Source organism: Carettochelys insculpta, chromosome 1 (assembly GCF_033958435.1).
Source record: "Carettochelys insculpta isolate YL-2023 chromosome 1, ASM3395843v1, whole genome shotgun sequence".
Classification (NCBI taxonomy): Eukaryota; Metazoa; Chordata; order Testudines; family Carettochelyidae; genus Carettochelys; species Carettochelys insculpta.
In genome coordinates this window covers 370,863,315-370,875,752 of record NC_134137.1, presented here as the reverse complement: position 1 = coordinate 370,875,752, position 12,438 = coordinate 370,863,315, and the positions used below count along the sequence as shown (strand labels likewise).

The window sequence follows — 12,438 nt, the reverse complement described above, 5'->3', positions numbered from 1 at the left end:
GAAAACCGATTGCAGATACACAATTCTAGCTACCGCAATTGCATAGTTAGAATCAACTTATCTGCAGTTGACTTACGTGGCTGTCCACACCAAGGAAGGCTGACAGGAGAAACTGATAGTTCAGTTTCGCGCATCTCTACCAGGTGCCCAAAATCGAACGTTGGAAGATTGACCCTGAACATATTGCTCATCCCTGTTGTACAGACAAGCCCTGGGTCTCCCAGCTGGCTTGTAGCTCAGGCAGTAGAATCTCATGTGCTAAGTACCAGAGGTCCCAGGCTTGGTTCTGCCTACCAGCACTACAAGCGGGGGCTTGTCTGGGATTTCAACGGGCGTCTCTGAAGCTCAGGACTTGCTCCCTCAGCAGGGGGAAGTGTGTAACCAACATACCTGCTGGGTCCCATGTTGTGGTATTTAGATCACTTCTTTCTCTTGGTGGTCACTTGATAATGAGTAGGTCATCTTCCTGTCACCCTCCTATTTGTGAGTCCGTTGATGGCTGATAAGCCCAATTCTGGAGCCATGAATCTTACCACAGCAGGGGCAGGTGCTGGTAGCTGTTGAGGGGGGTATGGGGCAGTTTTTGCCACTCTTCTTTGCCTCTCCTTATTTACAGTGCAGTGGGACTACTCAAATTGTGCTACTCCCCTCATGGAATATCGCTCTCCACTGGGGACAGTGCTGGGCAAAGTTCTCCCAAGTGTTGACACTGACACTGCAATTTTTCTTGTGTGCCTTCAGCATGTCCTTATATCTCTTCCTCTGGCCCCCAACTCTCCTCCATCCTTCCTTCAGCTCATTGGTCTGAAGAAGTGGGTCTGTCCCACGAAAGCTCACCTAATAAATTATTTTGCTAGTCTTTAAAGTGCTACTTGACTGCTTTTTGTTTTGATGGTACTTCAAGGGTTCTTAATAAGGATGTACAGGCTTGCCCACTACATATGAAGTCCTTGCCCACTACATATGAAGGGGGAAGCAGCTTTGCTAACAGCCCCTTGAAAATTCTGCTGCTGTGTTGTTTGGCTGAAAAACATCCGTCTTGTGTTTTCAGATGAATGGACGCAGCCGAAACGCATCCGCCAGCCCCCTCGCTGGTAAGGGAGGGACCAGGGGCTGAGTGTGCAGCAATCAATGCAGCGCTGAGCCAGGGGATTAAGGCACTGAAGGGCCAGTGTGCCAGAAATCGGTGTGAACAGCTCCAGTATTGTCTTGGGGCTGGAGGATTAACCTTTTACCACTAACAGGTTTTATTTTCCCCCAAACGAGGTCTAAGATTATGGGGCATAAGTGTTTCTTGTTCACACTCTTATTCCAAACAGCCTGGCCTGGGATTAACCCTAGGAGACCTACACGGACTAAACAGACTCAATCCCCAGCTCCCTAGCTAGACTAGCATTTAAAACACAAATATACTCTCTGAGGACAGGGGAAAGAAAGCTGCTGTGAGTCTGCCCAGAGCATAAAGTCGATGGCTCTAGAGCCCCAGCTGCACCTCCATTGAATCAGTGAGCAAGAGCCATTTCCCTAGTAATCGGGGCTCGGACTGGCAGGGAGAAGGGGCAGCTCCTGAGAAATACTTGTTTGTTGCACTGTGACAGTCCACTGTTAGGTGGACATTGTGGAGTCATAGAGGCTCCAGGGGAACATGCCTGTACACATTGGCCTCTTTTCAAGTGCTGCATGTAGTTAAGGCTTCATCTAAAAATCATGGTTCAGACCCTCAGGAGTAGGTTTACATCTGCTGAGTTAGTGCCAGTATCAGCAGCCAAATAAATTACCCCCAGAGGACAGTTCTGGACTATACCCAGATTCCTGGAGCTAGCGAGGGAGCCTGAGTAGGAGATGAGCAGGTCTGGTTAGCTGTCTCTCACCTGTCATACGAGTATATCCCAGCCAGTGTTCCCTGTAAACTGAGCACTTGAGCAGCCATCCAGGAGAGATTCAAATGCTGCTGGTGATTAGCAGAGCTCCCACCACTGGCAGCATGGTCACCCAGTGGTGGTGCACATTCACACATGCCTCAGCGCATGTAACAAAATTTATTCTGCACATGGATCGGAAAAGTTTGAGGGAACCCTGACCCCCACCCCAAGCCGCAGTAGCCTTGCTGCCCTCTCCACGGGGAGCCACACTCAGCACTGCCTCTGCAGATTTGTTCCACCTTCTGCCCTGTGCAGACACCCCATGATGGCACCTGAGCCTGTCTGGAAATGACAGGCACTCCGGCAATGGGGAATGGTTAAACCTGTGCTAGATAAAGGTGCAGGCTGTCCATTTATAGACAGGCTTTCAGCAGCTCTGGCCTCTTGAGCTAGCCTTGGCCTAGAGGGGAGGAGACGAGATGAAGGGAAAGGAGACGGCTATTTGGCAGAGCGATGGGCCTACAGACCAAGCTGTCTCCTGGATGCTAGGCTGCTCCAGACTTTGCCCATTCACCCTCTCTGGTTCTTGGCAGCTGTGAGGTGGGGAAGTCAGCTCTCAGAGACTGGGGTGAAGTCATGGCCCTACTAAAATCAATAGGAGTTTTGTCCTTGGCTACCAAGTGAGGCCTGGATTTTGTTCAGTGTTTGCCTGAGCCCAGCACTGCTAATCTCCTCCTTTTCCTTCCAAATGTTGAGATGCCTCAAGGGCCTTGTGGTGCTGGGGGCTTCCCACATAATTTCCCCATTACCCTGGAGGCCAATCTAGCAGACTCAGGGGTCATCAGAACCTCCCAACGAACAGCTGTACATGGCATAGCATCACCTGGCTCACCTGCCTGAGCTTTGTTCCCACCATGGAGGCGCTGGTGTCCAGCACAAACACGACGTTCTTGGGCAGCGGTGGGAGGTCCTGGGGGGCGAAGTAATGCACGAAGTAGCCATTCAGAATCTGCGGGAAAGGGAGAAAGTCAAGGACGTGGGGTGTCACAGTTCTGTCAATCACACTTGTCACCAGGACACACCTGGAGGGCCTGGTCCTGCCCCCAGTGCAGTCTACAGGAGGTTTGCCATGCGCCCCAATGAGGGCAAGATCTGCCCTTAATTCTGAATAGCATCTTTCATACGAAGGACATCCCACAATGCTGAGTAGAGCCAGATGTGGCTGCCTGGGGCAGTGGGGGATCAGAGCAGAGGGAGGAAAGAATGAAGTGGCTCAGGCTGAAAGGGGAAGAGAGATTTTCAGCGGAGGTTTTAAAGGAGGCAGAGAGGCCGTGACAGGGAGGGAGAGAGAGGGGCTCTCCCAGCTGGCAGGAGCTACAGAGAGGACTGGACAGGGCTAAAGGAAGCGGGGGATGGTGGGGGCAGTTGAGAAGAAGGTCAGGCCGCTTCAGATGGCCTCCTGTATGAATGGAGTTCCCCACTGAAGGCCAGAGCAGCAGGCAGGGAGGTGGGTGGCGGGGGTCTACATGGGTGGTCCCAGCTGCCAGCACCAGGCTCCCCACCTGTCTTGCTCCACCAATGGCACAGCTGAAGTGGCTGCCAGCCAACAGAGCCCCATCTCTGGTGGCAAGACCGCAGTGACTTGGCAGGTAGGGAGCAAAAGGCTGCATCCCTGGTGCACTGAGCCCCCTGCCAGGCACAGCCCCCTCCTGAACCTGTCCCTGCAACACAACTTCAGGGCATCCGCTTCCCCAGCTAGACAAAAGTCAGGGCTGTGCTGAAGGGATGGGGCCAGGAAAGGCCTGTGTCTGGCAGGGCCTCCAGCACTAACTCCAGCCTTTCAATATGGTCCCACTGACTTCCCCAGGGCCTTGTGGGAGCAAGATGGGCAGGGAGCTGGGTCCTGGCAGCCACGACATACCCAGCAGCAGTGAGAGAGGAAGATGTCCTCAACTGCCAGGGTCAGTACTGCGTGGCCCCTGGGTGTACCAGGCACCCCTCTGCCTTGCTTCAGGCCCCCGTGCAGAACAGGCACCCCCGGCTCTCAAATGAAATGGAGGCTCAGCCAAAAAAGGGGTTGGGAACCTCCGATGTAAGTGAGAGGGGAGGAAGGCTCGGACGTGGATTTCCAGCAGAGGTGGGACCCAGGCAGAAAAGCTGCCTCGTGAAAGATGGCGCAGAACCGCTTGTCTCAGTTCGAGAAGGAGGTTGATAAACTGGAAGGGGCTCACAGAAAAGCCACAAAAATGACTAAAAGGCTTAGAAACAGGGCCAGTAGGGGTCAACTCCAGGCAGGGCAGCCAACAAAGTACACCAGGCCCTGGGCAAGGCAGGAGGAGGGCAGGTGCCAGGCCCCCAGACAGGGCAGGGCCTTGAGAAGAAGGGGAAGAGCTGGGCCTAACCTTCCACAGCCAGCTCTTCAGGGTTCCAGCAGCAATTGAAAGGTCCCATGGCTCTCGCTGCAGCTGTTGCTGCTGTAGCAGTGGCAGTGGCTGGGAGCCCCTAGTTCTTTTCAGTTGCCAGGCTCCAGGGCAGCTGCCCTCTTTGGCCTCCCCTACCTCCTCGAGTGATGGGTCTTACTCTAGGAGTAAAGGAGTGACTTAACAGGCCTTAAGTACCGGGGACATTATCTGGCCAGTGTTATGCATCACACCAGACCCTTTTGGCCTCATAATCTGCGAAGCTATTTGAAAACAGCCATACACACTTAGTCCAAAGTGCACCTGCTTGCCAAGATGTTATGCACAGCATGGTGGCTGGACACAACCCCCTGAAGCTGTCAAAACAGGACTTAAATGGGTCTTCACCCCAGGGTAATTTTTAAGCCTATGTGAATAACTGGTACAGCTAAAAAGATTATTGTTCTGGGGACATCTGTTTAGAGCCACCAACCATGACTATCTGTGCTCTGTTCATTAAATCTGTCATTTGCTAATAGCTGCTATTTAGCTCATGTGAAAAATTGCTAGCTGCTGGGTGACTTTGATTTGACTGTTTTCTTACACATAATTTTTCCATTGTCCCCTTTCATGGGACTATTTAATGTTAAAAGATAAAGTACACGCTTGGGCTGTAAATGCTAGTTACTTATCATGTGGAACTGGGCTAGTTCCCTGCAGGGACAGGTGTTTTTATGTAGCAGCAGTAGCTCCCTTGAGTTCGGGTGCATATCAGTGGTTTATAAACACATACTCTGTGACAAGAGAGGCCACTGGATAGTCCAACAAGCTGTCTAATGACTGCCCTCATCTCGATTATAGAGGTGTAGTTCTGGAGGGTGACAAATTTCAGCATGCAATGATCTGGAAGGAAGCTACTCAGGTAAAGATGGAGTAGCATACGCAGGGACAAGTTGCTTCCCTGAGTCATACTTGAGAGATGGGTTACCGGTGTTGCTGGTCTTGGGGAGTGGATCATAATAATGGTGGTTTCTTAAAGGCTCACCTGCCAGAATCAGACCACATTTGAATCTGAGCTTTCACGTCCCTTGAAAAAGTAAGCTTCTAGCCTGCAAACGACACCACCCAGCAGGCTGAGAAACTAAAAGTGAATGAAAAAGAACCCACCTTGTGTTATTTAAAAAAAACCATGATTTTTAAGTGCTATCTTGGGGCGGTGGGTTAGGAAAAGGGGTAGTTAAAATCAGCGGGGTTGGCAGAACTAGAGTGTTGCAATCTGGCCAATATCACACCAGTTAAGTGTGGTCCCTAGACTCCTAGCAGCTGCAGAAATGATGCTCATTTGGGGAAATTTTGGTTTGGAACGTGGGCATCCAAGACTGATCAGCTATTTCTGGCACAGTCAATAACACGAGGAAAGTCAAGCATTCATACTGTACCTGCACATCTCCAACACTCAGCTCCCTGTTCACATCGTATCGAACAATAAAATCCCCCAGAACACCATTGCGGGCTATCTGGTTTTGTTGTACAATGCTGGGACTGAAGGTCACTTTGGCTAACGTTTTTGTCTGGCCGATAACAGTAGAAGGAGGTGGAGAGATGTCATCTGGTGGGGAAAACACAACCAGTGATATTACAGCTTTTCTACTGATGTCATACAGATTCTTCTGATTCAACACAGCACATGGGCAGGCTGGCTTTGTAACGTCTTCAAAAGGTGCTTCAGAGGAAGGGGAACAGCTCAGTGGTTAGTGTGTTGGCTTGGTAAACTGAGGGTTGTGAGTTTAACTCTTGAGGGTGCCTGTCAAGGATCTGGGGCAGGTTAGGTTTAAAAAAAAAACCAAACAGGGATGGTGATAGGTCCTGCTGTGAGTGCAGGAGACTGGACTTGATGACCTTCTCGTCCCTACCATAGGTCACAGGTGATGACTATGCAAGAATCCCCTAGGTGCCTCCCTCAGCAAGGAATTTCCATGGGCTCTCACCTGGCTGCAGCAGTGCTGACAGATGCCATTGGCCTGGGGGGGTCTGGTTCTTGGCCGCAGAAGAGGTGGGGCTGTGGTGGAAGGGGTGGGGTTTGGGGCAGTCAGCCTTCAGCCACCCCTCTGAACGGCCTGTGGAACAGCGCACAGTGCTCTGCAGTATGTCAAAGGGGCCCGGAGGTAGAATGAGAAGGGTTAAAGCAAAAACCCCCTGCAGTTTGGGGCCTTGAGCAACAGCTATTAAGTGGAAAGAAAAGAGGAGCAAGCACCCCAAGATCTAGCTTTACCTGGGAATGTGGAAATACTGCACATGACAGGCAAAGCTGTCTTACCACCCAGCTGCTTCACAGGGAGAGAAGTGTGCCAGACCTTGGGCAGGCGAGGCCTCAGAACAGAAGGAACAAGGAATTCTGGGACTAGATGTCATGTGGAAAGTGGCTGCATTTTGCTTTCATCTGAAACAGTGTGAATTCCTGGCCTCTGCTTTCTCAGTGCCGTTTTATCTGTGTTACAGTAGCAAGGAGAGGGCACCTGCCCACCTCAGGAAATCACTTTCCCAAACTCACGTGCTCTGTAGCTTCCTTTTGGAAAAAACCATAAGCCCAGCTAGTGTGTGTGTGTCTGTGACCCTGCTTACAAAGGAAACACACAAGACAGACCTGGCTTAGCTTTGTCAGTCAGAGAGAAAACCTAACCAGAACCCCCAAATGGCCTCTGTCTTTATGGGAAGCCAAACTTACATCCCGTATCAAACTGTTGAGAAGTCTGGAGCTGAGGCTGATCTTCCTGGGTCAGAACCCTCACCAGAAATACAACATTCAGCACAGCCACAACGGCTGTTGTGCTATTTCACCAACGTCAGTGTTGTGCTTTCTCTCTGTACATCTTTAAGTCCAGCTGCATTCCAATTTAAGTGTTTTCCAGGCACACCAGAAGCTCGTTCCCACTGGGGCTACAGAACTAGTGCACATTTAGACAGGTGACATGAATCTGACTCTCCCTAAAGCACCCTGAAGAAGCATTCGGCACTTCAGAGAGGTCTGCAGCTTGTCTATGACTTGACGAGAGCTCCATCCCTCAAGGTTTTTAAGTCCCGGTTTGAAAATGTCCCAGCGGGGGTGACTTCGTGGGGGCTTGAGCCTGCTTGAAGCAGGGGGCTGGACTAGATGACCTCCTGAGGTCGCTTCCAGCCCTAGGGATTCTATGATTCTATGATCCATTTTGATTTCTGGAGCTGCCTGAAGAATGTTCACGCACTTTGTTCGTGCTCCCATGTCGCCAGAGCAGGTTGGCTTTTCACTCAACATCAACTACAGACAATGAGGTGAGGTTCCAACATTTTTGGTCTGTAATGAACGGCTTCAGAGGCAGAAAAGACCTAGCTTGATCTTCAGAGCTAGCATTTGGTGTGGGGGAAGCTGGAAGCCTCCCTTTGGTTTGCAAGCTAAAGCCGTTAGAATCCCTGAGAATAAACCAGCAACCTCTGTATCTCAGGGCAAAATGTTCAGACAGCATCAAAACGGCTGGGAAGCCTCCGTCACTTTTGAAAAGGGGACATGGGTGCTTCTGAAAAATTCACCCTCGTTTGCATTTATTCAGCTAACCTGGCCTCTCCTTTCAGGACCTCTGAGCACTTGTTAAATATTAAGCAGCATCGGGGGGGTCCCACTAAATTTTCCATCCATGGGAGGAATAAATTTTGTTATGTGTGGATGTGCACCACCAAGAGCAGCATATGCTGCCCACTGTGGATGGTTGTGAGTGCCTTGCTAATCGACGGAGGTGCACCTGACGCTCTCAGAGTACAGCAAACACTGACTGGCACCTATGTAAGAAATACTGAAAGCCTCTTTAATAGCCACTTGAGAGATGGGGACAGCCAAGCAGAGAACCCACATGACTTGCTCAAATACAGGGAGGGACAGCTCATCCTCTCTGAACACTGAGCAGCACCTCCTCCTTGGGGTCGCCGTGTTGGTTTCAGTAGTGCCACTGGAGGATTGAGGTGCCCCTTTGCATGAATAAGGCTGACAAGCACCACAGAAGTGAGCAGGTAGCTCATAGGTTCCCAAGCTGGGGGCATGAAGAAATTCTGGGGGTGGGGCATGCGAGGCAATTCAGCCTCCCCGCTTCATCCCCCACCCCCACCCCAAGAAAGAGCCCACTGTCAATCACTACCAGCTGAGTCTTTCTTCCTTCAGCAAGCAGGGGCGCTGGGAGCAGCCCCTGCGGTTTTACGTGGGTGACCCTGCCACCACTGTAAAAAGGAGGTGGCCACCAAGAGCCACATGGAGTGCCCTCCTGCAAATGTGAGTGAGTGAGCATGGATTGGGGCAAGGGGAAGGGATGGGGGGGATTGGGGTGTCTGGCTGGGGGGGAGGGGGCTGGGGGGTGCCTGGCTTGGGAGCAGGGGTGGGGAAGGGTTCTGGCAGCTGGACCATGGATCCGGCTGGAGGGCAGCTTGTGCAGCAAGGGGGCTTCGGCAGCTCATGTGCAGCGGGGGGCTCTGACTCGGTTGGCTGGCTGGCTGGCACGCGTGTGGGGGGCAGTCTGGCTTGGGTGGCTGACCCCAGCAGTGGGCAGCCCACGGGACTTGGGTGGGCAGCTGGCCCACGGGGCTCAGGCTGGTGGTCCTGTGGCTCGGGCAGGGGGGCCCGCAGCTGGCGGGGCTCGGGCAGTGGGCCTGCGGCTCGGGAAGCTGGTCAGGGCTCGGGCAGCTGTGCCACGGCTCACAGAGCTCAGACGGTGAGCTCATGGCTGGCAGGGTTTGCGCCTGTGGCTCCGGGGCTCAAGCTGGAGGCTTGCAGGGTGTGGGCAGTGGGCTGGCAGGGCTCCGGTGGCGGGCCCATGGCTCAGGAACCAGGCCAGGGCTCATCATCCTTCACATTAACATGCAGCATTATGCTTCACATTAAATTCATTTTATTTCTGCTCTTTCTGATATTAAATTAAAGTTTTACTACATTTTTGGGCCAAGAAAAGCTATGTGTGCTTATTTTTATTTTTAAATAACATTTTTATCAATTTTTTGTGTTTATTTTAAACTATGAATTGAATTTTTTGTTAAAAGGGGGTTGGATGGTGGTAAAGAAGAGGTGGTGGGCATGAGGGTTTCTCAAGCATCCAAAGGGGGGGCATGATGATGAAAACTTTGGGAAACTGTGGGGTAGCTGATGCATTAATAAAATCCAGGCAGCCTGGCTCCCAGTCCCCTCCTCCAATTATGACACTGAGCGTGATATCTCATTTACATGGGCTTTGATAGCCAGAGAAGACTTTTATAACAATAGAACTGGATGGGTCCAACTTTTCCTGTAAGAGTTCTTGAAATACAGGAACATGTGTGCTGGAACAGACAAAGGGCGTGTCTGCTCACTTATCTTCTCTGTGGCCTTGATCAAAGCCAGATGCTTGGGCGGAAAGCGTGACACCAGAAATACAATACATCCCGCTAAGGGAAACATCCTTCCTCACTTCAGCTCAGCTAAACTAAAGCCAGGGAGTGATAACCTTTATCCAGTGGGGCTGGCAGCCAATGTGGACCCCACGGCAAAGAGGGAAGGGGCCCAGGCTCTATGCCCTCAGAAGGGGTGGGGCCAAAAGTGGAAGGGGCAGGGCCTAAGGCAGTTATCCTCAGCACCACTCAGATCACTGCCCTGCCTCCCCTCCTCCCCCTGCTGCCTTTAGAGCCACGGCACTTCAAAGGGCCCAGAGCTCTGAGCCTCTTTGAAATGCTGGGCCCTGGGTCAACTGTGCCCTTAGCACCCCCAGTCAGCAGGCCTGCCTTTATTATTTTAGCCTATCAACTGTAGCTGCGGACACTTTGCTTAGTCGTGTAAAGGTCAGATCCTCAAATAGTGTAAATCTTTGCAGCTCTATTGAGTTCACTGGAGCCATGCTAAGGACCGGACCCTCCTGTCGCAGACTCAGACATAGGTGATCAGACTTAGTGGTCAGAGCAGGATGCAGGTCAGCAACAGAGACAGAGTCAGGAGTTGAGTCAAGGCTCAGAGCCAGAGCCAGGAAGCAAGCCAGAATCAGTAGCCAAGAGCAGAGGGCAGGGGCCAGGATCTGGACTAAGGCAGGAGAGCAGGAACCAGGAGTGGAACAGGAACAAGGCAGGGCTCAGGAGTCAGGCTAACAGGAAGGGTTCAACGGAGCAGCCAGACAGGGATTCACCGAGTTGTTCAGACAACTTCCTGCTCATCCTTCTGCCTGACGTAGTGGGTCTGAGCCAGTCAGAGAGGGCGGACGTCTCCTCCAATCAGGAGTTTTGTGGGCAATGCCTCTGATGAGAGAGGATCCATCGGCCCCTGCCGCCACCAGGTACTCCAGAGATGCCAGGTGATGGCTGTGGTCTGGTTTGAGACCCATGACCCTTCAGGCTCCTAACCCTAGGGCAAGACTCTCTCACACTTGGCATGCCCCAGGAGACTTTGCTAATGTACTGTAACGTTCAGGCAAAGTCGCAGCATCCTATGGTTCATGCTGCTGATTTGCAGAGAAATAATAATGTCTGAGGAGGAAAAGCAGCCTGCAAGGCGACGTTAGACACCCCTCCCCCAGCAGTGCACCTGGCCGCTGCTGCTGTGACAAAAGAGGGATATTTCCCCTGTTCTGAACTGCAGGATTTCCCGTCTGCTTTGGCATGCCTGCATGGAAACACGTCGCTTCAGTTGTTCCCAGGAGATCTAAAGCCCAGAAGGAAGGTTCTCACATGCTGAACATCCCATCTGATTCAAAGCCCAATTCAAAGCCCATCCAATTCATTTGAAAAACTTCCATTGACTTCAATGGGCTTCGGATCAGGCCCTAATTTCAACAGGATTCCAAGTCTTCTTTATCTGGTTAGCCACAGATGTACACATATGCTGGCTTAAAGCCACAGAAGCCAGGGACCTCTAGCTAAATTCCCACTATTATAGCTTCTGAAATTCTCAAGCGTCATTGTGATTACCCTGCATCCCCACCCTGTCGAGGTAGGAGATTGTCTTGTCAGTGCCAAAGAGGGGATCGAAATGCAGAAAGCAGCCCCCTAGCCCTGAACTGTAGCCACCTCTGGAGTGGAGCGTGCCAGCTGCACTGCACCAAAGTGTCTCAGAGGGGACGTAAAGAATAACATTTCTAAATGAATGGCACTGGAATATGAAACCCATGCTGGGATAGGGCCTGGCCACCAGGTTCGCACAACTCCATCTTGTCAGAAGTGTCCTGTGGTCTTTAACGACTATGTAAGGTCCAGGCCTCACCTCTGTGACTCCACCAAAAGGCGGCTTCCTCCACAGCTCAGTGCCTTCTAACACAACACTGGGACACTGATTTATGGCTGATTCTGAGGGAAGAGCGTATTCTATTCAACACTTGACACCATCGGGACAGCCTGGGGAGGCCCTGCGGAGCTTTCATCCCATCCATGGTTAACCCATGCTGGCTTGTGGTAGCCCTCTGTCTGAGTCTCCCTCCAGTAGTTGCTGGAACAGATACAGATGGAGGCACCTCCTACAGGCACGGCAAAGGAAAGGTGTCTTCTCGCTCAGACCATAGACAGACCACAGCCAGAAAGGGTGAGTGGGCCGCACGAGTGGCCCTTCCTCGCCTCTGTGGGCCACAGCAGCCTGCGGCCCACTAAAGTTCCACCTGCGTCCTCACAGGTTCTCCTCCCCTCATGCGCCTCTCGCAGACTGGGGCACTGCAGCCCCGCGCGCCCCTCGCTCCTTCCTCTGCCTCCCAGCACGCTGGGAGCACAGGAATCATCTGATCAGCGCCCTGTTCTGGAACAGCTGAGAGCAGCTGACTCACAACCTTCCGTCCCTTGGAGGGAGAAGCAGGGACCGAGCATGAATCAGGCCATTTGTGGCTCCAAACATGGAGGGCGGGGGGACGAGCAAGGAAGTACAGAGGCCTGGTGGCCTGGTGCACAAGAGGTGAGTGCGATGAGGGGGCCAGCCAGGGGTGCTGTGAGCCACAGGTGGAGCCCCAGTGGGCTACATGTGGTCTTCATGTTGTCTTCCTATGATAATAGTAAGTGGAGATGCACATCTCAGAGCTGGAAAGGACTTTGGGAGGTCATCAAGTCCCATCCCCTGCCCTCTTGTCAGGACCAAGCACCATCCCTGACAGTTTTTGTTTTTTTTTAACTATCTATTTACCCCAGACCTCTAAATGGCCTCCTCAAAGACTGAGCTCACAAGC

At 52.1% G+C, this 12,438-nt stretch overlaps 1 protein-coding gene across 2 annotated transcripts in view; it reads right to left on the bottom strand.

The window, feature by feature from the left end:
* Nucleotides 1-12,438, bottom strand: part of ITIH5 (inter-alpha-trypsin inhibitor heavy chain 5) — a 58,651-nt gene that overhangs the window by 32,501 nt on the left and 13,712 nt on the right. For both annotated transcript variants that reach the window (XM_074975593.1, XM_074975602.1), the window contains 2 exons: nucleotides 5,701-5,870; nucleotides 2,755-2,871 (listed from right to left, as the gene is read on the bottom strand). In XM_074975593.1, coding sequence (XP_074831694.1) covers nucleotides 2,755-2,871; nucleotides 5,701-5,870 — 287 coding nt within the window. The remainder of the gene's footprint in view (nucleotides 1-2,754; nucleotides 2,872-5,700; nucleotides 5,871-12,438) is intronic.